Below are 27,923 nucleotides of genomic sequence, written 5' to 3'. Positions count from 1 at the left end.
ATGAAGACCATAGCAAATATTGTCCTGGGATTTTTAATCCTTGAGACAGTGGCGGCTGCTCCCACAGTGCAACCCGTTAACTATGACTCTGATACCTATGATGTCACTTTGGAAGACTTGGATAATTTATACAACTATGAAAATGGCCCCAGTGATCAAAAAGAGGTAACTTTGATTTTTCTGGAGGATTTTTCATTTTCTCCAGCATTGTCTGGAGAACTATTTGGTTAACATCATCCATATCACTTTCTAATATAACTCCCTGTTCCAATTTCCAATGGCAACTGAGAATGGTTGTCATCCAATTGCTAGTCCAGATAAGTATGGAACCACTGGGCCTCATGCTTCCAAACACAGGCATAGGAAACAGTATAGCCCAATGGAAAGAGCGTGGGCCTGAGAGCCAGGGGATCTGAGTTCTAATCCTGGTTGTGCCACTTGTCTTCTGTGTGACCTGGGGCATGTCACTTCACTTCTCTGTGCCTCAGTCACCTCACCTGTAAAATAATAATACTAATGATGATGGCATTTGTTAACTATGTGCAAGCACTCTTCTAAGCACTGGGGAGGATACAAGCTGATCAGGTTGTCCCACGTGGGGCTCACAGTCTTAATCCCCATTTTACAGATGATTGAGGATTACAGATGATTGGGATTGAGGTCCAGAGAAGTGAAGGGACTTGCCCAAAGTCACACAGCTGACAAGTGGTGGAGCCGGAATTTGAACCCAGGACCTCTGACTCCCAAGCCTGTGCTCTTTCCACTGAGCCACGCTGCTTCTCTAGTCTATTGTTATGCTTTTCTCCCATTGAGAGTTATGGCAGATAATCTTGTCCACCAGTAGGTTCTTATTTCGGAAGGTGATCACAGCACTTCGCCAGGTTAAACAAACCTTCCTTTCCCCTTTTCCCCTCACCATGTCCCCCTGACAATCTCCTGGGATTGTTCTTCTCTATATGATGAGTTTAATGAAAATGCTAAGAAGAAAGAAACCTAGGAAGGCTAAGGCCCTAATCTTCAAATGCTAAATGGATTAATTTTGGTGCACATGCTCCATAATGACTGCAGGCAGATAGTGATTCCTCTTTCCCCTTATTCTCAAGAAAAATGCAAGAGAAAGGCAGGGGAGAAGAAGGTGGTGAATTTAACATTTTGCACAAACCAACTGATGTAAGATGCTTGTAAAGGAGAATAGTAGTAATAACCCCAAACCCATTTTTTTGTCATAAGGCTACTTTGCACAATGATATTGAAGGTCGTTGGGAATTCAAAACAAAAGATTCAACGCTTAGTCTGCCCCTCTTTGGCTCCCTTGATAACCTTTTGATAGTCCATAACTGTGGAAGGTCACGTTCAATTTTGATGATATTTTTGCAGATTCTATTATTCCTGGAGTCCAAATTTTAATGGTTTTTTTTTTTTCCTGAGAAACAACAGGAAATTACTTTGCTTTCTTGTAGCTCCTAATAACGTCTCTATAAGGATTCTGGGGGCTCTAATGGAGTCCCTTACGGTAATACTGAGATGGCTACCAACTCTAAGAAGGTATTTGAAAAAAATAGATTATGGGAAGTGTGGGTGGAGTGGGACCAGAACATTTATGTCATCTGAGTGGATGTGAGACAATAAGAGTAAAACAAATGAGATTACAGTTAAGAAAAGAAAATTGGAAGAATAAAATGTTAGAAACAAAAATGAGGCATATTCTTCTTAGAACCTATGTCATTTCCTGTCAGTAGGTTGATTGCTTGACTGCTTAAGAAAGTCAATCACATCTTTTAGACCACTAAGGAATCATTTAATTCCAAAACAAATTAACCTGAAACCTTAAAGTCTGTTACTCTCCAAAGTGTTTTTCCCAAGCTTAATGATTTGAGTGGTTTACTTAAAACTATGACCATTTTTGACAACTACTGCTTAAAAAAATAGGCATAACCCAAGTTCAGAAAAAGGAAGAATGAATTTTCTCAACAAGTGGGTCTGGTTTGCTTGCATTTTTCTGCTTTTTGCTCAATATCCTCTTTCTCTGATCCCAGTATAATTTGTTAAAAAAAGGCAGTTTTTCCAAAGATCTTGGAAGTTTGGTAGCTCTGCATTTTTCCTTCTCCATGGTACTGTAGTTCATATTTTTGTATTTTTAGGATTCCTAATCTTCCTCATGCTCTCCTGTCTACATATTTTACCATGTTTTTTCTACAGCTATTTGATTCATCTTCTTTCCTAGATTTATCACAATTTATCATCTCTGCTGTCCTCTCAGCCAGTCAATCAAATTTATTGTGGGCAGGGAATGGGTCTGTTTATCATTATATTGTACTCTCCCAAGTGCTTAGTACAGTGCTTTGCCCACTGTAAGCTCTCAATAAATATGATTGATCAAATGAATGAATATGGAGAGCTTACTGTGTGCAAAGCACTTTTATCTCCTCCAGTGGTTCATTCAATCATATTTATTGAGCACTGTACTAAGCGCTTGGGAAGTACAAGTTAATAGCATTTGGCTCATAGCGCTTAGCAAATACCATCATTAGTATTATTATTATTACTAAGCACTTGGGATAATACAACACAACAACATAATAGACATATTCCCTGCCCACAGTGAGCTTACAGTGAGTTAAGCAGTATGGCCAAGTGAATAGTGCACAGGCCTGAGAGTAAGAAGGACCTGGGTTCTAATCCTGGCTCCTCCACTCGTGTGCTGTGTGACCTTGGGCAAGTCACAACTTCTCTGTGCCTCAGTTATCTCATCTGTCAATTAGGAATTAAGACTGTGATCCCCATGTGGGACAGGGAATGTGTCCAACCTAATTAGCTTATATCTACCCCAGTACTTAATACAGTGCCCAGCACGTGGCTCATTGGAAAGAGCCCGGGCTTTGGAGTCAGAGGTCATGGGTTCAAACCCTGGCTCTGCCACATGTCTGCTGTGTGACCTTGGGCAAGTCACTTAGCTTCTCTGAACCTCAGTTACCTCATCTGTAAAATGGGGATTAAGACTGTGAACCCCACGTGGGACAACCTGATCACTTTGTATCCCCCCCAGTGCTTAGAACAGTGCTTTGCACATAGTAAGCACTTAACAAATGCCAATATTATTATTACTTAATTTCTCTGTGCCTCAGTTACCTCATCTGGAAAACGGTGATTAAGACCGTGAGTCCCACGTGAGACAACCTCATCACCTTGGAACCTCCCCAGTGCTTAGAACAGTGCTTTGCACATAGTAAACACTTAATAAATGCCATTATTATTATTATTATTATCAAATGCCATTAAAAAGTTCCATTTTGCTAAATTCCCACTTTAAATAACATTGTGGCAATAAAGAAATGTTTTGCTCTGAAGAGAGAGGAGATGAGCTTTTGTATTTTAGGAAAACCCTTCATTCCAGTGAAAAGGAAAATGAATGGGATGGGATGGAAATTTGCTCATGGGAAGAGGAAAGGGAGATGGCTTTTGTTTCCAAGGGAACACTACCATTCAATTGTTGTTACTTTTCTTCTCCATTTTGAACAGAGATAGAAAAGCACCCTTAAACTATATATTTAGATAAAATTGCTCAGGGTAGGACGTTCCCACCCCCACTTAGCTAACCAAATAGGACTTTAATTAAGTAAAGGCCTACAGTGGTAGTTTTGAGGAAATAGTATTATTTCCTCAATTAATATTAATTATTAAGAGTAAATAAAGCATTCTGTTTTTTTCCTCGAGATGTCTAGCTTACCAGGGTGGAAATGTGTCCCTTAACTTTAGAGCAGATTTATATTTTAGAAGAAAATGTGGGCCAACCCCAAATTGTTCATGTAGAGAAGCAGTGTGGCTTAGTGGCTAGAGCACGGGCCTGGGAATCAGAAGGACCTGGGTTCTAATACTGGCTGCTGTGTGAACTTGGGCAAGTCACTTAACTTCTCTGGGCCTCAGTCCCCTCATCTCTAAAAATGGGGATTAAGATTGTGAGCTCCTTGGGGGACAGGGACTGTGTCTTCCCTGATTGACTTGTATCTGCTCCAGCGCTTAGAATAGTGCTGGGCACATAATGCACACTTAGCAAGTACCATAATCATTATTATTATTATTATTAATCTATTAGTTGCTAGAGCTGTCAATGTCTCTGTGGTGATGTTGCCAAACTGTACTTCCCAAGCGCTTAGTACAGTGCTCTGCACACAGTAAGTGCTCAATAAATGCGATTGATTGACTGATTGATTTTTCACCTGATATTTGAGATTTGAAGTTGCTTCTGTACTTGTTCATACTTTATTTAGTGGTATTTATTAAATAAATAAGAAAACTCCTTGAGGGCAGGGATCATATCGACCAACTCTACTATATTGCAGTATGTAGTCATAGTATTTATTAAGTGCTTACTGTGTGCAGAACAATGTGTGGGAGGGGATATAGCCAGGTGGGAATTAACATAGTTTCTGTCCCTCAGAGAGCTCAAAATCTACTTTCCCAAGTACTTATTGCATTGCTCTACACACACAGTAAGCACTCATTGAATATCACTGATTTATTGATGTTCTGAGAGTAGAAGGCCTCAAGCAATTATGTCCTGCATTCCTGATTTATTCTGTCATGAGGTTATAGAGGTAATGACTCTTTCCATTCCTAAAAGCATGGGCATTATAACCCAGTCCAAAAGAGAATGTATTACGATTATCTTAATATTTCCATGTTATTAAACTTCCTCTGAGTGTTTTAGATTGATTTCAACTTTCATAAAATATCCCAGGCCCTCCAAAATACATTACTCTTGATTATCATGTTAATTCAAGATTTCAAGATGAAGGGCATTTTTCAGACTAGATTTATTTATTTTTTATTTAATATGTGCTTATTAAGTGCTTACCATATGTCAAGCGCTGCTGTGAGGACTGAGGTAGATAAAACTGAATCAGGTTGAACTCAGTTCCTTGTCCCACATGGAGTTCACAGTTAAGTGAGGGGGAGAACAGACTAAGTTAAAGGGAGACTATATTCTGACAAACTGAATATTTCTAAAGACTTTGATTCTTATAAATGCTTCTTCACTGTCCTGTGTTTTGGCCTCCCATACATAGGCCGACCATAATTCTCAAAGCATTTTATTTTCATAATCTGAGCCAGGTAATTTGGAAAAATGTCAGCTGTCCAGTATATTAAAGGCAAAAAGGATTCGATATGGAAACTGGGCAAAAATATTAAACAGAATACAAATAGTTGTTGCAGCATGGCAGAAACTTTCCTACTAAATGCTGTTTCTAATTCCTTGGTCAGAGGTCTTTAACATTGTAATTGGGCCTATAAAAGAGGACCAGGTTATGAATTTAACATGAATTTAGATGTCTGAGCCCAGATAAGCCTCTAAAACCCAAGGGAATGCAGATGAATATCCCTAAGTTGGGAGAGGGTTGTCAGGAGAGAAGAAAACTTTTTCCGGCAACTCCCAGTGGAATATCGCCATCCACAGACAACAGGAAAAAAGAATAGAAAAAAAAGATCAGAACAAGCAAGAAATCCTGAGGTCCCGAAGGAGACAGAGACTTGTGAGGAGTATTTTTCAATGCTTGTACATTCTAATGCATTTGAATCCGTTAGATCATAGCACATTTTACATCAAATTTTGAGGTTTAGTACCGTACTCGGCACATAGTAACTGCTCAATCAATCAATGATATTTATTGAGCACTTACTACAAGCAGAGCACTGTACTAAGCATTTGGAAGAGGACAATATAGCAGAATTAGCAGATGTGTTCGTGGCTCAGTGGAATGAGCCCGGGCTTGGGAGTCTGAGGTCATGGGTTCTAATCCCGGCTCCGCCGCATGTCTGCTTTGTGACCTTGGGCAAGTCACTTAACTTCTCTGAGCCTCAGTTACTTTATCTGTAAAATGGGGATTAAGACTGTGAGCCCTACATGGGACAATCTGATCACCTTGTATCCTCCCCCAGTGCTTAGAACAGTGCTTCACACATAGTAGGCACTTAACAAATGCCATTATTATTATTATTATTATTATTATGCATTCCCTGCCCATAACAAGCCATCGATTGATTGATTTAGGAAATGACTGGACTTCAGCAGCTTCTTTCATTTGGCTAGTAGAGAAAGAACCACCCCTCTGGGCAGGGAATGTGTCAATTTATAATAATAATAATAATAATGATGGCATTTATTAAGTGCTTATAATGTGCAAAGCACTGTTCTAAGCACTGGGGAGGTTACAAGGTGATCAGGTCGCCCCATGGGGGGCTCACAGTCTTCATCCTCATTTTACAGATGGGGTAACTGAGGCCCAGAGAATTTAAGTGACTTGCCCAAAGTCACACAGCTGACAATCAATCAATCATATTTATTGAGTGCTTACTGTGTGCAGAGCACTGTACTAAGCGCTTAGCACTGTACTAAGTGGCAGAGCCAGGATTTGAACCCATGACCTCTGACTCCAGAGCCCGGGCTCTTTCCACTGAGCAACACTGCTTCTCATTGTTATACTGAATTCTCGTAAGTGCTTAAAAAGCGCTCTGCCTGCAACAAACGCTCAATAAATATGAGCGAATAAGTGTTGCCAACTTGTACTTCCCAAGCGCTTAGTACAGTGCTCTGCACACAGTAAGCGCTCAATAAATACGATTGATTGATTGATTGATTGAATGAATGAATCAGGAAAACTGGATTCTGGTTCCAGTTCCGCCTGTTAAGATTATGCAGTCAGTAGTGGAGGTTTTTGGCCAAAGAAGTAATCAGTGTGTGTTCCTTGAGGCGACCTTGAGGCATTTTGAAAACCTCTGAACAATAGCCGGCTAACATGATCTGTAAAGATTGATGGGGCTATCAAGTCAACTGTCTTCTCTGCCTCACTGCCAAAGCACGGCCTAGTGGATAGAGCACGGGCCTGGGCATCAGAAGGTCATCGGTTCCAATCCCGACTCCGCCACTTATCTGCTGTGTGACCTTGGGTAAGTCGTTTCACTTCTCTGCGCCTCAGTTACCTCCTCTGTAAAATGAGGATTGAGACTGTGAGCCCCATGCGGGACAGGACTTGTGTCCAACGTGACTTGTTTGTATTCCATCCCAGCGCTTAGTGACTGGAACATAGTAAGTGCTTAACAAATACCACAATCACTATTATAATTATTATCATCATTTTATTATTATAATAATGATGGCATTTATTAAGCGCTTGCTATGTGCAAAACACTGTTCTAAGCACTAGGGAGGTTACAAGGTGATCAGGTTGTCCCACGGGGGGCTCACAGCCTTAATCCCCATTTCAATCAATCAATCAATCGCATTTATTGAGCACTTACTGTGTGCAGAGCACTGTACTAAGCACTTGGGAAGTACAAGTCGGCAACACATAGAGACAGTCCCTACCCAACAGTGGGCTCACAGTCTAGAAGGGGGAAACAGAGAACAAAACCAAACATACTAACAAAATAAAATAAATAGAATAGATATGTACAAGATAAATAGAGTAATAAATATGTACAAACATATATACATATATACAGGTGCTGTGGGGAAGGGAAGGAGGTAAGATGGGGGGATGGAGAGGGGGACGAGGGGGAGAGGAAGGAAGGGGCTCAGTCTGGGAAGGCCTCCTGGAGGAGGTGAGCTCTCAGTAGGGCCTTGAAGGGAGGAGGAGAGCTAGCTTGGCAGATGGGCAGAGCACCGTTCTCAGCGCTGGGGTAGATACAAGCTAGTAGGTCATCCCACGTGGTGCTCACAGTCTTCATCCCCATTTTACAGATGAGGTAACTGAGGCCCAGAGAAGTTAAGTGACTTGCCCAAAGTTACACAGCTGACAATGGGCAGAGCCAGGATTGGAACCCACGACCTCTGACTCCAAAGCCCGGGCCCTTTCCATTGAGCCGCGCTGCTTCTCTATTATTATCACTATGCTACAGTCCCTTTGGCAGTAAGCAGAACCCATATGTCTTATAAACAACTTTATAATATGCTGCATTCTTGTCCCAGCGGAAACAAGACTGCAGGGGTGATGGACAGAGTGATACTGCACTAACCATTCTAACCAATGTGAGAATATTGTGAATATTGTTAATATTCTAACCAATGTTAGAATAACCAATGTTAGAATAACACTAACCAATGTTATCATTGAGAAGCAGCGTGGCTCAGTGGAAAGAGCCCGGGCTTTGGAGTCAGAGGTCATGGGTTCAAATCCCGGCTCCACCACATGTCTGCTGTGTGACCTTGGGCAAGTCACTTAAATTCTCTGAGCCGCAGTTCTCTCATCTGGCTAATGGGGATTAAAACTGTGAGCCCCACTTGGGACAACCTGATCACGTTGTACTCTCCCCCCCAGCACTTAGAACAGTGCTTTGCACATAGTAAGCGCTTAACAAATGCCATCATTATTCTTTAGACACCCCACCCTAGAGTGTCAGACCGCAAGCTCATTCATCGCTCTAGATGGGAGACTCCCTTAACCAGACTTTAATGCTGCCTGGTAAACAACATAAACAACAAGGAGACAACTTGTACTTCCCAAGTGCTTAGTACAGTGCTCTGCACACGGTAAGCGCTCAATAATTACAATTGAATGAATGAATGAATAAGGAATCTGTACATTTGACCGATGTAGGGAATATGTAAGCTCACTGTGAGCAAGGGACTGTGTTTCCTAACTCCGTTATGTTGTCTTCTCTCGAGCACTTAGCACAATGTTCTGCACACAGTAACTGTTCAAATATGACTGACTTATGCTCTATGGCACGAGTAATCTTCCCAGAGCAAAATCATATTTCAGAAGAGTCAACAAAAGCTAATCTAGTAGTTATAAACCTGGAACCAAACCCACTTAGAACGTGTTTAAAATCATGCTCTTGTTATGTTATGAAACTGATAAAGGAAAAAAGAACACTACATGCCCAATCATTTATTTATATTAATGTCTGTCTCCCCTTGGAGGAGCAGTGTGGTTTAGTGGAAAGAGCCCGGGCTTGGGAGTTAGAGGTTGTGGGTTCTAATCCTGCCTCCACCACTTGTCAGCTATGTGACTTTGGGCAAGTCATTTCACTTCTCTGGGCCTCAGTTGCCTCATCTGTAAAATGGGGATGAAGACTGTGAGCCACATGTGGGATGACCTGACTAGCTTGTATCTACCCCAGCGCTGAGAACGGTGCTTGGCACTTAACAGATACCATCATTACCTGGACAGTGAGTTCATTGTGGGCAGGAAATTTGATATTATATTGTACCTCTCCCAAGTGCTTAGTACAGTGCTTTGCAAACAGTAAGGGCTCAATAAATATGATTATTATTACTACTACTACTACTAATAATTCCTACAGTTGGCATAATGGCAGCTACACTTACGACCAAAAAGAGCAAGAAAGAATGGAAAATCAATCAAATACTTTTAATACATTTTCAGATCTGTATTATGTCTTTCTGAGAATCTCCTTACTCTAACAAAACTGATATCACCATCGTGTTTCATTGAGATCAGTATGTGCAAGGGCTTAATTTGACTAAACTTCAATCCTGAAAAGCCTCCAAATAGACAGAATTCATAAGTCAACCTTTTTTCCTTTCTTCATCTTGTCCTTATTTAGGATCATTCAATGCATTCGGGAGTGATGACATCTCAAAAGCACTGAAAACTGTCTCACAAAATATATTGCACATCTGGCCACATATTAATGCTGACGACGGCACTGGGACGGAACACTAGAAAAACTGCCGATTGGGTGGTTGGTTGGTTGGAAATGGAAGAAAGCATTTCAGAATTAGATCACTGGTTCAAGCACGGCTCTTGCCAGCTACAGATGGGAGACGTTGGTCTCACTGTCCGTAACTCGAAAAATAATCACCAGCTCTGATATATGTGCTTGCTAGCAAGCACTGCCTTCAGGCTGTGATTGGATGGAGTTAATTACTCACCCCAATAAACTGCCCTCGATGAGAATTAAGACCATTATAAAGCCATTTAAGGAAGAAATCTTGCTCTCTCTTTTCCTGAAATTTTGTCTCAAAAGTGTAGAAAATAAGGTAAAAAAGTTAGGAAGGGGCCTAGCCCTTGTCCCTCTTTCCCCCTCGTCCCCCTCTCTATCCCCCCCATTTTACCTCCTTCCCTTCCCCACAGCACCTGTATATATGTATATATGTTTGTACGTATTTATTACTCTATTTATTTATTTATTTTACTTGTATATATCTATTCTATTTATTTTATTTTGTTAGTATGTTTGGTTTTGTTCTCTGTCTCCCCCTTTTAGACTGTGAGCCCACTGCTGGGTAGGGACTGTCTCTATATGTTGCCAAATTGTACTTCCCAAGAGCTTAGTATAGTGCTTTGCACACAGTAAGCGCTCAATAAATACGATTGATTGATTGATGGTAGACAAGCACAGACCTGGGAATCAGACCCAAGTTCTAATCCTGGCTCCGCCCTTTGCCAACTGTATGACCTTGGACAAGTCACTTCCCTTCTCTGTGCCTCAGTTTCCTCAGTTGTAAAATGAGGAGTCAATACTAGTTTTCCCTCCTACTTAGACTATGAGCCCCATGTGGGACAGTCCCTAACCTGAGTAACTTGTACAAGTGCTTAGCACAGTGCTTGACACATACCATAACTATTATTAGTTTACAGTGCTTCACACATAGTAAGCGCTTAACAAATGTCATCATTATTATCATTAGTTCTATTTTCAAAGAGCAGAAATAAACAATTCTTCTTTGGTTTTACTGGGAAATGAAACCCACAGAGTGAAAATTTCAAGCTTATTGTACATTTATGAGAGTAGTCTGAGGACTTGGTAACCTGATATTGTGTAAGCCTGAATTCATGGAAATCCATTGAAATTTTTTAAAAATCTTAGAATCTTTTATTTACCTAAAGTGAGATAACACCGCTGCAGTCAAGCTTTATGGTATAGAGAAACTCTGCCTGTATTAAAGCCAATTCACTACAGTTGTAACCACAGGATGTAAATCTATATGCTATCCTGGTCTAGATCAAAGGAAATTTCAGCACTGATTTCTTTTTATCCCTTCCAAAGTGATGCAAAATGGGAAACACAGTTCCTTGACATTACTGTCAAATTTTAGTCTTAGTCTGAAAAACTGTTAGCAGGATACTCCGGTAGCTTTTTGGCTTTACTCTTTCAAATGCCAGAAGCATGTGGAAGCAGCAGTATTGAATTTCTTGATACTTGGAATTTGTCCTTTTGTTGGCACTTTTCAGTATGGACTGTAATATAATAGCAAAATCTTCAGTGCCAAGGACTACCAAGCCCATCCAGTTAAAATGCATCACTGGAAAATGTCCAAGTGAAACCAGAACAAAACTAGCAGCGATTTCCTATTGATATTGGCCAAATGGAGCAGCTACAACCGAACTTGGTCTGCTGCTATCAACCAATCTATCGATGGTATTTATTGAGCATTTACTGTGTGCAGAGCACTGTACTAAGAGTTTAGGGTAGTGCAATATTGTAGAGTTGGTTGCCCTTAAAGATTTTATAATCTAGAGGGAGCATACAATCTAGTCCCCAAGCAAGATAGGATGTCAGTGCCACAAATATCCTGTCAATGTAATGGGATAATGGAAGTAATTGATAAGAGAAGATTTCATTTTACTTTCAGTGAATTTTTTCCACCCATAGGTTGCCAGAAACGAGAGTGTTTTTTCTAATCTCTTCTAATAATCCTATTGTTAGAAGAATGCAGTGGATGCAGTGGATTCTTCTTGCCTAATTCCATGTGTTTCTCTCCAAGCCTGTTATTATGTCACAAAGAGGAGATTCAATATTATTTTATGTTGTTTTACTCTGAATTTGGCGTATTTATTTTGGCAATACTCATTTCCATCCATTGCTAAAGCCACCGAACAGGAAATCCCATCGTATTTCTTTTGCAAAGAGAGAAAACAAAGAATAAAGCTCAACTTAGTCACAAGAAAAATAATCTCTGCCTTAGTGAGACTAAAGAAAAGTCAAAACTGAAAACTAGCATTTTAAATCATGTCCAAAGAGTCCTAAATTCCCAAGTCTCCAAGGTCCAGTCATAACTGGAGGCAGTGGGGATTTAGAGCCAAGAAGCATTCAATAGATTCTACCACTTTTGGGCATTTGGGGTATTTGGCAAATAAAGTTGCCTGCATTGAAGGAAAAACAAGCCCCAGAAAAAAATACAATGTTTAAATGCTTAGTACATTGCTTTGCACACAGTAAGCATTCAATAAATACAACTGAATGAAAGCAGGTAGGTAAGTATAGGGCCAGAGGAATGACAAAGCAATGAGAGACTGAGAGGGACCTGAGAAAATCTAGAATTAATGCTACATGTTAAAATTTCATCTTTTTCTTTATTATACCAAATGTGACTATTTCTATGCTCCTACCCATATGTAAGTCCCCAAATCAATCACCCCATTCTCCAATATTTTGAACTTGTTATCACTATTTTCCACCTATATGCTACTATAGCACATCACGGAAAATCTTCTCTCTCGTGTGTTTTTACCTCTCCACTCCATTTATGTTTACCCCATACCAGATCACCATTATCAATCAATCAATAAATTGATCTTATTGAGCACTTTACTAGGCACAGAACACTGTACTAAGCCCTTGGGAGAGTACAATATAACAACAGACATATTCCCTGCCCACAACGAGTTTACAGTCAAAATGGGGAGATAGACATTAATATACAGAAAATGAATTACAGATATATACCTAAGTTGTGGGGCTGGGAGGGAGGGATGAAAAAAGGGGGGATGAATAGAGGGACCACTGAGTAGCCTGTCTTTTCCCATGAACCGCTCAGCAGTGGGGCTGCTGGTCCTAAGGCCTTATTATTGGTGATTGTGCCTTATTATCACCTCTCATGTTAGTAGCTTGAGATTCATTCATTTCACTCAATCGTATTTATTGATTGCTTACCGTGTGCCGATCACTGTACTAAGCACTTGGAAAGTATAATTCACCAATAAAGAGAGACAATCCCTGCCCACACCAGGCTTATGTCCAGGTCTACCTACCAGCCGCAGAGTATTTGGACACAGAAATTGCTCTGTTTGTCTTCAGGTTAGTCTGAATTTTGAGCCATGATGGCCCCTTACTCTGTCTTCTAAAGAACACTAGCTTTTTTAAATCAGTTTCCTACTTTGCTGCCTAGTCTAGCAGTATTAGATTGTGTGCTTTCTCGCATATTCTTTGTTACTAATGGGGAGTTGAGATTTTTGGTTGTATATGCAGTTTTCCAGGTTTGGGCTGGTACTTAACCATATTTATAAGTGAATATTACTCTATAATTTCCAGAAGGCTCAGAAAAAATGCCCGGGCTATCTTCTGACCCTCTTTACTCAACGGCATTTTGATAGGTCTTGGGACACTGATAGATGTAGAGTCAGGATCCTGGAAATCTGGAAAAATAAGTAATGTTTGGTCATGTTTCACTTGTTCCCTCTGGGCTAGGCAGTCTTCTAAATACAGTAAATTAATTATTCTTTCTTTCTTTGAAGCTGGGCATTACAATATTAAATTAAATTGATAAGATTAAAGTTAGAAGTATATACTAAATATTTTTAATAAATCTCATGAAGTCAAATGAAAAAGGCACCCAATAAAGTCTCCATAGTTTTGTGAAATTGAAAATCATTCCATTCCTTAGCTTTCTTCATCCTCAACTTTCACTATTAAATCAATTAGAGAAACAGTGTGGCTCAGTGGAAAAAGCACGGGCTTTGGAATCAGAGGTCATGGGTTTGAATCCCTGCTCTGCCAATTGTCAGCTGTGTAAAATGGAGATAAAGACTGTGAGCCCCCCGTGGGACAACCTGATCACCTTGTAACCTCCCCAGTGCTTAGAACAGTGCTTTGCACATAGTAAGCACTTAGCAAATGCCATTATTATTATTATTATATACCAAATAGTTGCTGGTAGGACCAAGGTCGCTTTCCTTCACTGACTTAGATGGTATATGGGCTTTCCTAAAACACAGAAAAGTCATTTTTTAGTAGACAGTATAGACAACCTTTTTTTTTGCACTGAATTTAAGATTCAAGTCAACGAGTCTGAAATGCCTTCATTTCTCCCTTTAGGCTTCCATTCCAAATATATCTGCCTCAATTTCCTCAATTCCAATAGTCTTTTCATTTATCCCTAAGACCATTCCTTCTTTTATTGAATCACTCTGAATCATCCTATGGAAGCAGTATGAAAAGCACTTAGAGAAGTAGCATGGCTCAGTGGAAAGAGCACAGGCTATGGAGACAGAGATCATGGGTTCAAATCCCGGCTCCACCAATTGTCAGCTGTGCGACTTTGGGCAAGTCACTTAACTTCTCTGTCCTGCAGTTACCTCATCTGTAAAATGGGGATGAGGACTGTGAGCTCTCTGGGGGACAACCTGATCACCTTGTAACCTCCCCAGTGCTTAGAACAGTGCTTTGCACATAGTAAGCACTTAATAAATGCCATCATTATCATTACAGTGCTCTGCACACAGGAAGCACTCACTAAATATGACAATGAATTTTTAGATATAACTGACTTCACCAATTCATAAATACTATTACTACTACAACTACAACAAGGGAATTCTATAGAGATGCTAGCAGTACAAAATAAGTACAATAAGGGACAGAGACTGTGACTGGTCTATAATATTTGAATCTAGCCCAGCACTTAGCCCAGTGCTTGGCACAAAAGTGTTCAATTAAAATCATAACTACAATGTCAGCTGTGTGTCTTTGGGCAAGTCACTTCACTTCTCTGGGCCGCAGTTACCTCATCTGTAAAATGGGGATGAAGACTGTGAGCCCCCCGTGGGACAACCTGATCAGCTTGTAACCTCCCCCGCGCTTAGAACGGTGCTTTGTACAGAGTAAGCGCTTAATAAAAGTCATTATTACTATTACTACAATAAACTCCTGAACATATTTTCCACCATCAAGCAAGAGACCGCCAAACTCTGGGAAATCAATCGGAATATGTAATACGACCCTTGCTTCTACTTTTGAATAACTAAACCCTACAGTCAAAGCCATGGACAATGGAGAAACATTCAATCTGTTAATAGTATGTATTGAACACTCACCCTGTGAAAGTATTGTACGGGAGTACAAGAGAACGAGAAGACCTGATCACCCTGAAATCGGGGAGATTTCTATTTGGAGGGACTTGAAAAATGGAGTGTTTCCAGTCACGGAGAAAGGACATGTGAGAGAGGGGCTAATGGTCTCAGGTGATCTGGAAGAAGCAGAGAGAGTAGATACAGAGAAATTTAAAGAGTCTTAAAGTCTTGTGAAGCAGTCAGTAGCTTCTGTTTGGTGCAGAAGAAAATTGGGTAACATTGGAGGTTTTTTAGGAGGGGAGAGTTGTGAGCTAAATCACATTTTTAGAATATTTTCCAAGGTGCAGAGTAGAGAACAGACTGAGGAGAGACTGGAGGCAGGGAGACCTGTGAGCATGTCGGTATGTAAAATAGTCTTTTCAGAAGATGACAAGAGCTGAAACCAGAGTGGTGAATGCTAGTAGGAAAGAAAATGTTCCATTGAAATATATATATATATATATATATATATATATATATATATAGGAAGAAAACTGGTATGATTTAACAACAGACTGATTGCAAAAGGATAAACGAGAGGCATAAGAGATAGCAAGAAGTTTGCATATTTCAGGGCCACTGAGGCTGGTATTATTGTCATGAAATAATAATAACAGTAATAATAATAATGGTACTTGTTAAATGCTTACTATGTGCAAAGCACTGTTCTAAGTGCTGGGGGGAATACAAGGTGATCAGGTTATCCCACTTGGGGCTCACAGTCTTAATCCCCATTTTACAGGTGAGGTAACTGAGGCCCAGAGAAGTGAAGTGACTTGCCCAAAGTCACACAGCTGACAAGTGGTGGAGCCGGGATTTAAACCCACAACCTCTGACTCCAAAGCCCGGGCTCTTTCCACTGAGCCACCCTGCTTCTCTGAAAGATAGATACAAGATAGTTGGGTTGGACAGAAATAGAAACCAGCTCATCAGGTTGGAGGGTCCCTGCCCCACACTGTGTTCCCGGTCAAAGCAGGAGGGAGAGCAGGCTCTGAATCCCCATTTCCCAGTTGAGAAAACTGAGCCACAAAGGAGGGAAGTGCCTTCAATTCAATATTAAATCGAATACGTCCAGGGGCATACACAGCGCACAAGTGCCAGGGCTGAGATTATCAATCAATCAATCGCATTTATTGAGCGCTGTGTGCAGAGCACTGTACTAAGCGCTTGGGAAGTACAAGTTGGCAACATATAGAGACAGTCCCTACCCAACAGTGGGCTCACAGTCTAAAAGGGGGAGACAGAGAACAAAACCAAACATACTAACAAAATAAAATAAATAGAATAGATATGTACAAGTAAAATAAATAAATAAATAGAGTAATAAATATGTACAAACATATATACATAGATCAGAACTCAGGTCCCCCTACATCCAGGCCCGGGCTCTTTCCATGCTGCTTCCCACTTATTTTTCAGTCCGTGCATGCTTTTCACTAAAACCAAGACGACGCCGGGTCAAATACATTAAAGGACCAAAAAAGCTAAGACAAGGTGTGGGTTCAGAAGGGAAGAGGATCACTTTCAGCAATGTTGCCTCAAAGATGCAGGCAGGATATTTGACGCGAAGATATCCTGAAGGCAGGAAGAGGTGCAAGATTATAGATCAGGTGTGAGGTTCTGACAAGTGAAATCAAACTTGGGAGCATCAGCTTAGAAGTGAAAGCTAAAATGATCAGTGGAAGAGAGGACCTAGAACAGAGTTCTGAGGGACATCCACAGGTAGGATGAGACACTGGCAGGATGTCAGCCAAAGCAGCTTGGACTGGAAAAGGAGCAAGGCCTGGTTGAAAGAGCACGAGACTGGAAATCAGAGGACCTGGGTTCTAATCAATCAATCAATCAATGAATCAATCGTATTTATTGAGCGCTTACTGTGTGCAGAGCACTGTACTAAGTGCTTGGGAAGTATAAGTTGACAACATATAGAGACAGTCCTACCCAACAGTGGGCTCACAGTCTAGAAGGGCGAGACAGAGAACAAAACCAAACATATTAACAAAATAAAATAAATAGAATAGATATGTACAAGTAAAATAAATACATAAATAGAGTAATAAATATGTACAAACATATATACAGGTGCTGTGGGGAAGGGAAGGAGGTAATCCTGGCTTTGCCACTTGTCTGCCCTGTGACGTTGGGCAAGTCACTTAACTTCTCTGTGCCTCAGTTCCCTCAGTGGTAAAATGTGGATTAAATACCTGTCTCCCTCCTACTTGGACTGTGAGCCCCGTGTGGGACAGGGACTGCGTCTGACCTAATTATCTTTTACCTACCCCAGTGCTTAGAACAGTGTTGGACACATATTAAACGCTTAACATAAAAAAAGAGAGAGAAGGAGCAGAGTCGTAGAAACTGAACAAGGAACTTTTGTTTCGGGGGAAAAAATGGGTAGTGTTTCTAAATGAGTGGAGTTCTCAACAAGGTGACGACCTTTGCGAAAGTGTGTCCTGATATAGCTGTGGGTGAAAGTAAAAAAAAAAAAATCAATCTTCAGAAGCTTTTCCTGACTGTCTTCAAATGAGAAACAGAAAATAGAAGTTACCATAAACTAAAATCTTGTGATTCTTGAAAACAGAGGACAGCTTTTGCGATTAAATCATATCTTTTTCAAATCACAGTTCATTCATTTATTCATTCATTCAATAGTATTTATTGAGCACTTACTGTGTGCAGAGCACTGTACTAAGCGCTTGGGAAGTGCAAGCTGGCAACATATAGAGACGGTCCCTACCCAACAACGGGCTCACAGTCTAGAAGGGTTCAGTTTACACTTATTATAATAACTGTGGTATTTTTTTAAGCACTTACTAGATGCCAAGAACTATAGTAAGTTGTGGGGTAGATACAAGATATTCAGGGCCCGCATGGGACTCACAGTCTAAGTAGGATGGAGAACAACTACTGAGTCCCATTTTGCAGATGAGTGAACTGAGGCACAGAAAATTACTTAAGGTTGCACAGCAGGTTTGTGGCTGTGCTGGGATTATTCATTCATTCATTCATTCATTCAGTCGTATTTATTGAGCGCTTACTGTGTGCAGAGCACTGTACTAAGCACTTGGGAAGTACAAGATGGCAATATATAGAGACGGTCCCTACCCAACAGTGGACTCACAGTCTCGGAGGGGGAGACGGACAACAAAACAAAACATATTAACAAAATAAAATAAATAGAATAAATATGTACAAATAAAATAGAATAATACATACAAACATATATTCGTTCATTCATTCAATCGTATTTATTGAGCGCTTACTGTGTGCAGAGCACTGTACTAAGTGCTTGGGAAGTATAAGTTGGCAACATATAGAGACGGTCCCTACCCAACAGTGGGCTCACGGTCTAGAAGAGACGGACAACAAATCCTCTGAAGCCCAAGCCCGTGCGCTTTGCGCCGGGCAACACTGCTCCCACTACTTATACCTACTTTATAGATTTTCTTCTAATTAATCGCACTTCTAGACTGTGAGCCCACTGTTGGGTAGGGACCGTCTCTACATGTTGCCAACTTGTACTTCCCAAGAGCTTAGTACAGTGCTCTGCACACAGCAAGCGCTCAATAAATACGATTGAATGAATTTTTAAAGTAATTTCTGTTCAGAAAAAAATATCCCGTATTGAACATAGAGGTGGCCGCTCTGTATTTTTGCTAGACATAAAAAACCTCTTTCAAAATCAGTTTTGCTGCCAAAGAAAGCCATGAAAAAGGCTAGACGCTAAATGAGATCGTTTAATGAGATCGGTCTGCTGGTGCAGTTGCAGTAGAAATTATTCTCCACTTCTATAGAGCATGGATGACATCTTGTGGTACGGGCTGATCAGTGAAACTCCATGACAGGATACTCAAAATGATGAAAAGAAATGCAAGTGTGTGAACTCTCTATTTCCCCTCAGATTGAAACTGTTCCAGTGATTCCTTCAGGGAACAGAGAGCTACCTACCCCTCCGCCAGAGGAGCCCGAGGAAGAAGAAGAATCAACACCTAAACTTATTGATGGCTCTTCACCGCAGGGACCAGAATTTCCTGTAATCATCATCCCCCAAACGAACGAAGGTTGGTAAAATCAGCACTTTATGCCAATCTTCACGGGAGATTTAAAGAGGATCGACCTGACATCAGATTTCGTCTCTGAGATCGACAAAGATGCACAATAGTCAATCAATCAATTGTATTTATTGAGCGCTTACTGTGTGCAGAGTGCTGTACTAAGCGCTTGGGAAGTACAAGTTGGCAACATATAGAGACGGTCCCTACCCAACAGCGGGCTCACAGTCTAGAAGGGGGAGACAGAGAACAAAACAAAACATATTAACAAAATAAAATCGAATATGCACAAATAAAATAAATAGAGTAATAAATACATATATACAGGTGCTGTGGGGAGGGGAAGGAGGTAAGGCGAGAGGGATGGAGAGGGGGAGGAGGGGGAGTGATCATAGTCGTGACAGTGGCCCTGCTCCTTTGCTCCCACTCCAACCTTTATCTTCCCAGGCCTCCCAATTGAGAAGGAATAAGTTATACAGGGAAAAAGTAGCTTTTGCTAAATTAAGCTTGTCAGTTCACTAAAGACGACTCATTAATCTGCACTCTCAGTGGGGTGGAAAGAGCATAGCTCTGGGGAATCGGGAGACCTGGATGCTAATCTGGCTGAGAAGGTGAGGCCATTGCTGGGCCCAACCAAAGATCCCCCCGAAGCCTTCCACGAGGGGAAGAGATCCAAGCGGGAATCCTTCAAGACGGCCGGCAAAGTGGGCAACAAAGACTGCAGAAGTTCCTGAGAAGCAGTATGGCTCAGTGGAAAGAGCACGGGCCTCAGAGTCAGATGACTTCGCTTCTAATATCGCTCTGTCGCTTGTCTGCTCCGAGATCTTGGGCAACTCACTGTGGCCTAGCGGAGAGGGCACGAGCCTGGGAGTTGAAGGACCTGGGTTCTAATCCCGGCTCCGCCACTTGTCCACTGTGCAAGTCGCTTCTCTTCTCTGTGCCTCAGTTATCTCGTCTGTAAAATCCACTCATTCAATCGTATTTACTGAGAGCTTACTGTGTGCACAGCACTGTGGGGATTAAGACTGTGAGCCCCACGGGGGAGAGGGACTGGGTCCAACCCAATTTGCTTGTGTCCACCCCAGCGCTTAGCACAGTTCATTCGTTCAATCATATTTATCGAGCGCTTACTGTGTGCTGAGCATTGTACTAAGCGCTTGGGAGAGTTTAATACAGCAATAGAGAGACACAATCCCTGCTCACAACCAGCTCACAGTCTGAGGCCTTCCTCCTTCCTCTCCCCCTCCACCCCCTCTCCATCCCCCCAGCCTTACCTCCTTCCCCTCCCCACAGCACCTGTATATATGTTTGTATGTATTTATTACTCTATTTTATTTGTACATATTTATTCTATTTATTTTATTTTGTTAATATATTTTGTTTTGTTCTCTGTCTCCCCCTTCTAGACTGTGAGCCCACTGTTGGGTAGGGACCATCTCTATATGTTGCCAACTTGTACTTCCCAAGCGCTTAGTACAGTGCTCTGCACACAGTAAGCACTCAATAAATACGATTGAATGAATGAATGAATGAATGGGGGGCGGGGGCCTGCTTTATAGTAAGCGCTTAACAAATACTGTTATTATTATTTTCTCTTTCAGATCTTCCTGCCTGCCTTCTGTGTTCCTGTGTGAGCACCACTGTTTACTGTGATGATCAGGAACTTGATGCAGTGCCACCACTGCCTAAGCAAACCGCTTATTTCTATTCTCGATTTAACAAAATTAAAAAGATCAACAAAGATGACTTTGCGAATCTAAGTACGAATGATAGCAAAGCTACGTTTATTTTCTTTCCATCTGCCTCATGCCTCCATACACTGCCAACTATCAGACTGTGACCAAAAATTAATGTCCAGAAATAAATCGTGCCTTCGTATTTTAACTTAAATGTCATTTTCTTTTCAAATTAACAGTGGAAGAATATTAAAGGTAATTGCAGGCATAATCCAAGAAGAGGTCAAATGAATAAATCAGAAACCGAATTATTTTCACCTACGGCCCTGTATTTTCCACTGACTGAACATCACAAGACCATTAGAGCCGATAATAGAATAACTAGTCAAATCTTCCCTTCTCCCAAATGACCCTCAGAATCTTCAATCTAATCACCCATTTTCCCAGCCAAGTACTCTTCTATTACTTGACCTTGTAATGAACTGCTTAGTGATAGGACAAGATGAGGCTACATTAATTACTTTGGTCCATATAGTACCAGGAACTTGCATTTTAATGACTACTTATTTTAATTAATTGAGTAGTGACTTTTTTATCTGTTATTTTGACAGCTGGAGAACATAAATACTTACGATTGAGAAAAGTCACTTTCACAGGGCAATAATCTTGCATCTGGCAAAACTGTCTACTGAATATCATGAAGCATGCTCTACATAAAAGTGATATATTTATGACATTTTATTACTCTTATGAAAGCATGTTTCTTTGCTTGAAGTACAATAATGTCTGAGGGGAATAATGATAAATACAGGTCATTGAGCTAACAAACTCAATGTTTATCGCTAGTCAGGTAGGATTATTTCCCTTTTACCTTTAGATAGGTAAAATATTCTAAAGCACTAAGCGGTTTTCCATTTCTTCACAGGAGATTTAAAGAGGATTGACCTGACGTCAAATTTCATATCTGAGATCGATGAAGATGCTTTCAGAACCCTCCCCCGACTTCGGGAACTTGTCCTCCGTGACAACAAAATCAGGCAACTCCCCGAGTTACCGCCCACTCTAACATTCATTGATATAAGCAGTAACAGGCTTGGTGGGAAAGGGATCAAACAAGAAGCATTCAAAGTAAGTTTGGGACGCAATCTATGTTCTCCGCTCTCCTTCCCATTCTACTTTTATTGATGTTTACGGGGAAAAATATAATATTGTAGGATATTTTAATTTATAGGAAAACATTTTTGGGGAATCCTCAAAGTTCCCAAACCAAGAGAGTTTAATCCAGTAAAGGGGGAGGGCAGAGAGAAAGAGAGAGGATTTTACAGTTCAAATTATATAGATAAATTATGGACAACAGATAGGTAGATAACTGTTCTTGTTCAAAGATGACACTGACAAAGAGGGAGATAATCGATAAATCAATAGCACTGACTGAGCACTTACTCTGGGCAAAGCACTGTACTAAGCTCTTGGGGCTTGGGAGAGTACAGTACAATGAGTTACCTGCCCATAATGTTCTTTTCAGTCTGCTTCAGACTGTGTGCAGTATGACTGAAAATCTTTTGCTCCACCCAACCCCTTGGAATTTATGCACTCTCAGAAAAAGAGTAAAGGTGGGCTTCTTTTTCTTATCGTTATTATTACTGTATTTGTTAAGTGCTTACTACGTAGATATCACCATTCTAAGAGCTGGGGTAGATACAATCAGGGTGGATACAGTCCCTAGCCCACATGGGGTTCACAATCAAAGGAGGAGGAAGACCAGGTATTGAATCCCCATTTTAAGTCAAAATGAGCTTACTGTGGGCAGGGAAAATGTCCATTTATTGCTGTACTGTATGCTCCCAAGCGTTCAGTACAGTGCTCTGCACACAGTAAGTGCAGAAATGAATGGATTGAATGACTGATTAGAACTCAGGTCCTCTGATTCTCAAGCCCACGTTCTTCTCACTAGGGCCACATTGTTATTTTGGGGGGATTTAGGTGAGAACAAAAGGGGTTCCGACTCTTAAAAACTGGTAAATTCCACTTCTCCTAAGTCACTTGTATAATGTTTCTCCAGGATATGGAAGATCTTCATCATCTTTATATCACTGATAACAATCTGGACCACATTCCCCTCCCTCTCCCTCAAAACCTCCAGGCTCTCCATCTCCAGGTAAGCTGATAACACAAAAATCGGATCAGACCATCACTGGAAAGTACAAACGTGGGAGAGGTAATGAATAATTGCAATATGGCTGTAAATTTCAACGGCCATTTATTTGAACATTTGAATGCATTTTAAGTAAGCTGTAAATATTAAATTAGCCCATCTAATTCAGTTTAGACAAGAATTCTAGACTGTGATCCCACTTTTGGGTAGGGACCGTCTCTATATGTTGCCAACTTGTACTTCCCGAGAGCTTAGTACAGTGCTTTGCGCACAGTAAGTGCTCAATAAATACGATTGATGAATGAACCCATCTAATTCAGTTTAGGCAAGAATTTTAAATATGCCAGGGTGTTTCCCTTTTAAGTAGATTAACACTCATTATTATCCTTCTTCTTTTCCTCTTTTCCATCCGTTCTCATCTTTATTTAACTTTAGCAGTAACTATTAAGTGTTGGTTTGCTTACTATCCTGTCAAGACTAAAAGATGCTGGGCAAGCAGTGGTGGACACAAGCTAATCCGATCAGACACAAAACAAAGGATCCCTTTTCCCAGTTCTTTGCCAACCTACAGATGCCTTTGTTAGGCTTCCTATGTATTGTAGGGCTATATTATTATTATTTAATACATTATAGGAATTCTTCTATATCATATGAATTCTCTAATATCTATGTAGGTGTAATAGGCAAAAGAGGGAATTTCTCTTTTGTGATTGCTCCCACAACTGTGTACTTCCAATGTGAGTTTACAATCTTCAAGTGAGGGGGGAAAAAAGAGCATAATCAATTCGATGGTGTTAAAGGAGACTAATAGCAATTTGATTCACTCCCAGGAAATCTGAAAACAAAATAGGAACCAGGGAACAATTGTGTGATTATTTCTAAGGGCATACTGGAAACGGAAAAGGATCAGTTGAAAAATAATTCATGGAGAAACATGAACAAATTAAAGCACTTGGCAAATACCAGATACTGTAAAATGGTGTTAACTCATACTTGAGCAGCTAAATGATGATGATGATGATGATCTAGACTTCTAGATCTTCTAGACTGTGAGCCCACTGTTGGGTAGGGACCGTCTCTATATGTTGCCAACTTATACTTCCCAAGCGCTTAGTACAGTGCTCTGCACACAGTAAGCACTCAATAAATACGATTGAATGAATGATGATGGTAGTAGTTGTTAAGCACTTACTATGTGTCAAGCACTGTTTTAAGCGCTGAGGTAGATACAGAGTAATCAGGTTGTCTCGTGGGGCTCACAGTTGTAATCTCCATTTGACAGATGAGGTAACTGAGGCACAGAGAAGTTAAGCGGCTCGCCCAAAGTCACAAAGGGGACAAGTGGTGGAGCCGGGATTAGAAACCACATCCTCTGACCCCCTAGCTCTTTGTCCTTTTTCCACTAAGCCACACTGCTTCTCTGTGTGCTCTGCATTTCCGCAGCCACCAGCGTCTCACCCAACTCGAGTTAAATGGGCCACATGCTGTTCCAGTCAGTCATTTAGGATCGGAAGAAGGCAAAATTCCCCACTTAGAGAAGTGATAATTTACTCCTCTGGTTATTCCACAAGAATATCTCACTGCTCACCAATTCAGCACCACAGAAAAACTGCAAGAACCAGCACCATTCATTCATTCAATCGTATTTATTGAGCGCTTACAATAAACTGTGTGCAGAGCACTGTACTAAGAGCTTGGGAAGCACAGTTTGGTAATATCTAGAAACCCAACAATGAGCTCACAGTCTATAAGGGGGAGACAGACAGTCCATTGGACCCTACTTGGATGTGTATTTATTACTCCATTTATTTACTTATTTTACTTGTACCTATCTAGTCTATTTATTTTATTTTGTTAATATGTTTTGTTCTGTTCTCTGTCTCCCCCTTCTAGACTGTGAGCCCACTGTTGGGTAGGGACCATCTCTATATGTCCCCAACTTGTACTTCCCAAGTGCTTAGTACAGTGCTCTGCACACAGTAAGCGTTCAATAAATACGATTGATTGATTGATTGATTGATGGATGCGGCCTTAGTGAAGGTGAACATTAGCATTAGTTTGGACAGTAATTTGCAGGTTATGTGCTCCTAGAGACTACAGAGCGCCTTGTTGAACCTGTGATAATGGGATTCTTTCACAATCCGTTTTTCCTTTTAGAATAACAACATTCTGGAGATGCACGAAGATACTTTTTGCAATGTTAAAAACTTGACATACATTCGCAAGGCCCTGGAGGATATCAGGCTGGATGGAAATCCTATTAATTTGAGTAAAACTCCTCAAGCTTACATGTGTCTACCTCGTTTGCCGGTTGGTAGCCTCATCTGAAAGGGAAAATGGTCAACATTGCCACGTGCCATCTCTAAGGACAAAAGAACAGTTAATTCTCATTTCGTAAAGGAACCAAGTGTGTGTTCAAAGTTCAATATTTGGAAGATTTTCATGAATCGAATCTCTAAAGGCCTGCTAATAAAAGTTCATTATATATGAAAAAGCCAGATACGTACATGTGCCAAAAGAAATCAATGGAATAGAAAATATGCATCGTGTTTATACATAGTCACGTTTAATTCCCAAGTTCTGGAGTTTAATACTGTTTATATAATTTCAAATTATTTACACAACGAACGGAAGGAAACAAAGCGTATGAGCCAGGGATTGGCTGCTTTCGTTGGATTTAATAATCTTTCTAGAAGTTTACTTTGGAAAATGTCGTCGTCAAGATTCTAGGTTGTTTTGGAAAAATAAAAAAAAAAATCAAATGTAACCTGTTTGGAAAATACTGTATAGTAGTCATGAATAAATGTGAAGATTGATATACTGAGTAAATAAAAATATCCAAAATATTTGTCCAGCCTTTGAAATTCCAATAAGTGTTAAGCTTTGGGTGAGACAGTGGAGAGAGCCCGGGCTTTGGAGTCGGTGGTCACGGGTTCGAATCCTGGCTCCGCCAACTGTCAGCTGTGTGACTTCGGGCAAGTCACTTCACTTCTCTGTGCCTCAGTTACCTCATCTGGAAAATGGGGATTAAGACTGTAAGCCCTCCGTGGGACAACCTGATCACCTTGCAACCTACCCATCACTTAGAACAGTGAAAAGGCACATAGTAAGCGCTTAATAAATGCCATCATCGTTATTCTTATTATCTTCTGTTTTCATCAACAACTTGTTTCCTTGTTTGAGAAGGAAAATAAAATAAAGTGGAGCAGACGGCTCAAAGAATGCTAGCCTTTTGACACAATCTCGGAAGAAACAACAACATGTATTAGTGCAATCTAATAGTTTGCAAAATAATTATCTGAAGTTTGTTATCGTGGTCTAATTGATAGGCATAATATACGGTATATCTCATCAAGTTAAAAATACTAAGTAACATGGAACAAGGAGTCTGAAAATTTAAAATTGTGACAATGATTCCATCTGAGTTTTTGCTTCCAGCGAACGTACTAAATAGTTTAGACGTCCTGACTCAGTGGAAAGAGCCTGGGCTTGGGAGCCAGAGGTCATGGGTTCAAATCCCGCTGCTTGTCAGCTGTGTGACTTTGGGCAAGTCGCTTCACTTCTCTGGGCCTCAGTGACCTCATCTGCAAAATAGAGAAGCAGCGTGGCTCAGTGGAAAGAGCCCGGGCTTGGGAGCCAGAGGTCATGGGTTCAAATCCAAGATCCGCCGCTTGTCAGCTTTGTGACTTTGGGAAAGTCACTTCACTTCTCTGTGCCTCAGCTACCTCATCTGCAAAATGGGAATTAAAACTGTGAGCCCCCTGTGGGACAACCTGATCACCTTGTAACCTCCCCAGCGCTTAGAACAGTGCTTTGCACATGGTAAGCGCTTAACATATACCATCATCATTATTATTATTATTATCTGCCACCTTTCTGCTGTGTGACCTTGGGCAAGTCACTTAACTTCTCTGAGCCTTAATGACCTCATCTGTAAAATAGAGAAGCAGTGTGGTTCGGTGGAAAGAGCCCAGGCTTGGGAGCCAGAGGTCATGAGTTCAAATCCCTGCTCCGCTGCTTGTCAGCTGTGTGACTTTGGGCAAGTCATTTCACATCTCTGGGCCTCAGTTACCTCATCTGTAAAACAGAGAAGCAGCGTGTTTCAGTGGAAAGGGCCCAGGCTTTGGAGTCAGAGGTCATGGATTCAAATCCCAGATCTGCCACTGTCTGCTGTGTGACCCTAGGCAAGTCACTTCACTTCTCTGAGCCTCAATTACCTCACCTGTAAAATAGAGAAGTTGCATGGCTCAGTGGAAAGAGCCCGGGCTTGGGAGCCAGAGAATGGCCAGTTCTGCTGCCTTAGAAACTAGTCCTAGAAGCACGAGAAGCAGCATGGCTCAGTGGAAAGAGCCTGGGCTTTGGAGTCAGAGGTCATGGGTTCAAATCCCGGATCCGCTAATTGTCAGCTGTGTGACTTGCGCTTGGGAGGTACAAGTTGGCAACATACAGAGACGGTCCCTGCCCAACAACGGGCTCACAGTCTATCACTCTCCCTCTATCTCTTTCCCTCTATCTCTCTCTCCCCCTCTATCTCTCCCTTTCCCTCTATCTCTCTCTTTCCCTTCTCCCTTTATCTCTCTCTCTCTCCCTTTATCTCTCTCTTTTCCCTCTATTTCTCTTTCCCTCTATCTCTCTCTCTCCCTCTTTCTCTCTCTTTCCCTCTCTTCCCCTCTATCACTCTTTCCCTCTATCTCTCCCTTTCCTTCTATCTCTCTTCTCCTCTCCCTTTATCTCTCTCTCCCTCTATCTCTCTCTTTCCCTCTATCTCTCTTTCCCTCTATCTCTCTCTTTCCCTCTATCTCTCTCTCTCCCTCTTTCCCTCTATCTCTTTCCCTCTATCTTTCTCTTCCCCTCCCTCACTCTTTCCCTCTCTCTCTCCCTTTCCCTCTATCTCTCTCTTTCCCTTCTCCCTTTGTCTCTCTCTCCCTCTCTCTCTCCCTTTATCTCTCTCTTTTCCCTCTATTTC

The 27,923-nt window shown here is 41.1% G+C and overlaps 1 protein-coding gene across 1 annotated transcript; it reads left to right on the top strand.

Moving 5' to 3' along the window:
* EPYC (epiphycan) lies at window positions 1-25,285 on the top strand. Its single transcript, XM_038756923.1, has 6 exons — window positions 1-165; window positions 18,976-19,135; window positions 20,728-20,886; window positions 21,728-21,930; window positions 22,865-22,960; window positions 25,115-25,285. The coding sequence occupies exons 1-6, from the start codon at window positions 1-3 to the stop codon at window positions 25,283-25,285; spliced, it is 954 nt and encodes a 317-aa protein (XP_038612851.1).
* Window positions 25,286-27,923: the final 2,638 nt, after the last annotated feature.

Source organism: Tachyglossus aculeatus, chromosome 14 (genome assembly GCF_015852505.1).
Source record: "Tachyglossus aculeatus isolate mTacAcu1 chromosome 14, mTacAcu1.pri, whole genome shotgun sequence".
NCBI classification, from domain to species: domain Eukaryota; kingdom Metazoa; phylum Chordata; class Mammalia; order Monotremata; family Tachyglossidae; genus Tachyglossus; species Tachyglossus aculeatus.
The sequence above is the reverse complement of the archived record's forward strand: the minus strand, read 5'-3'. Positions and strand labels throughout refer to the sequence as shown.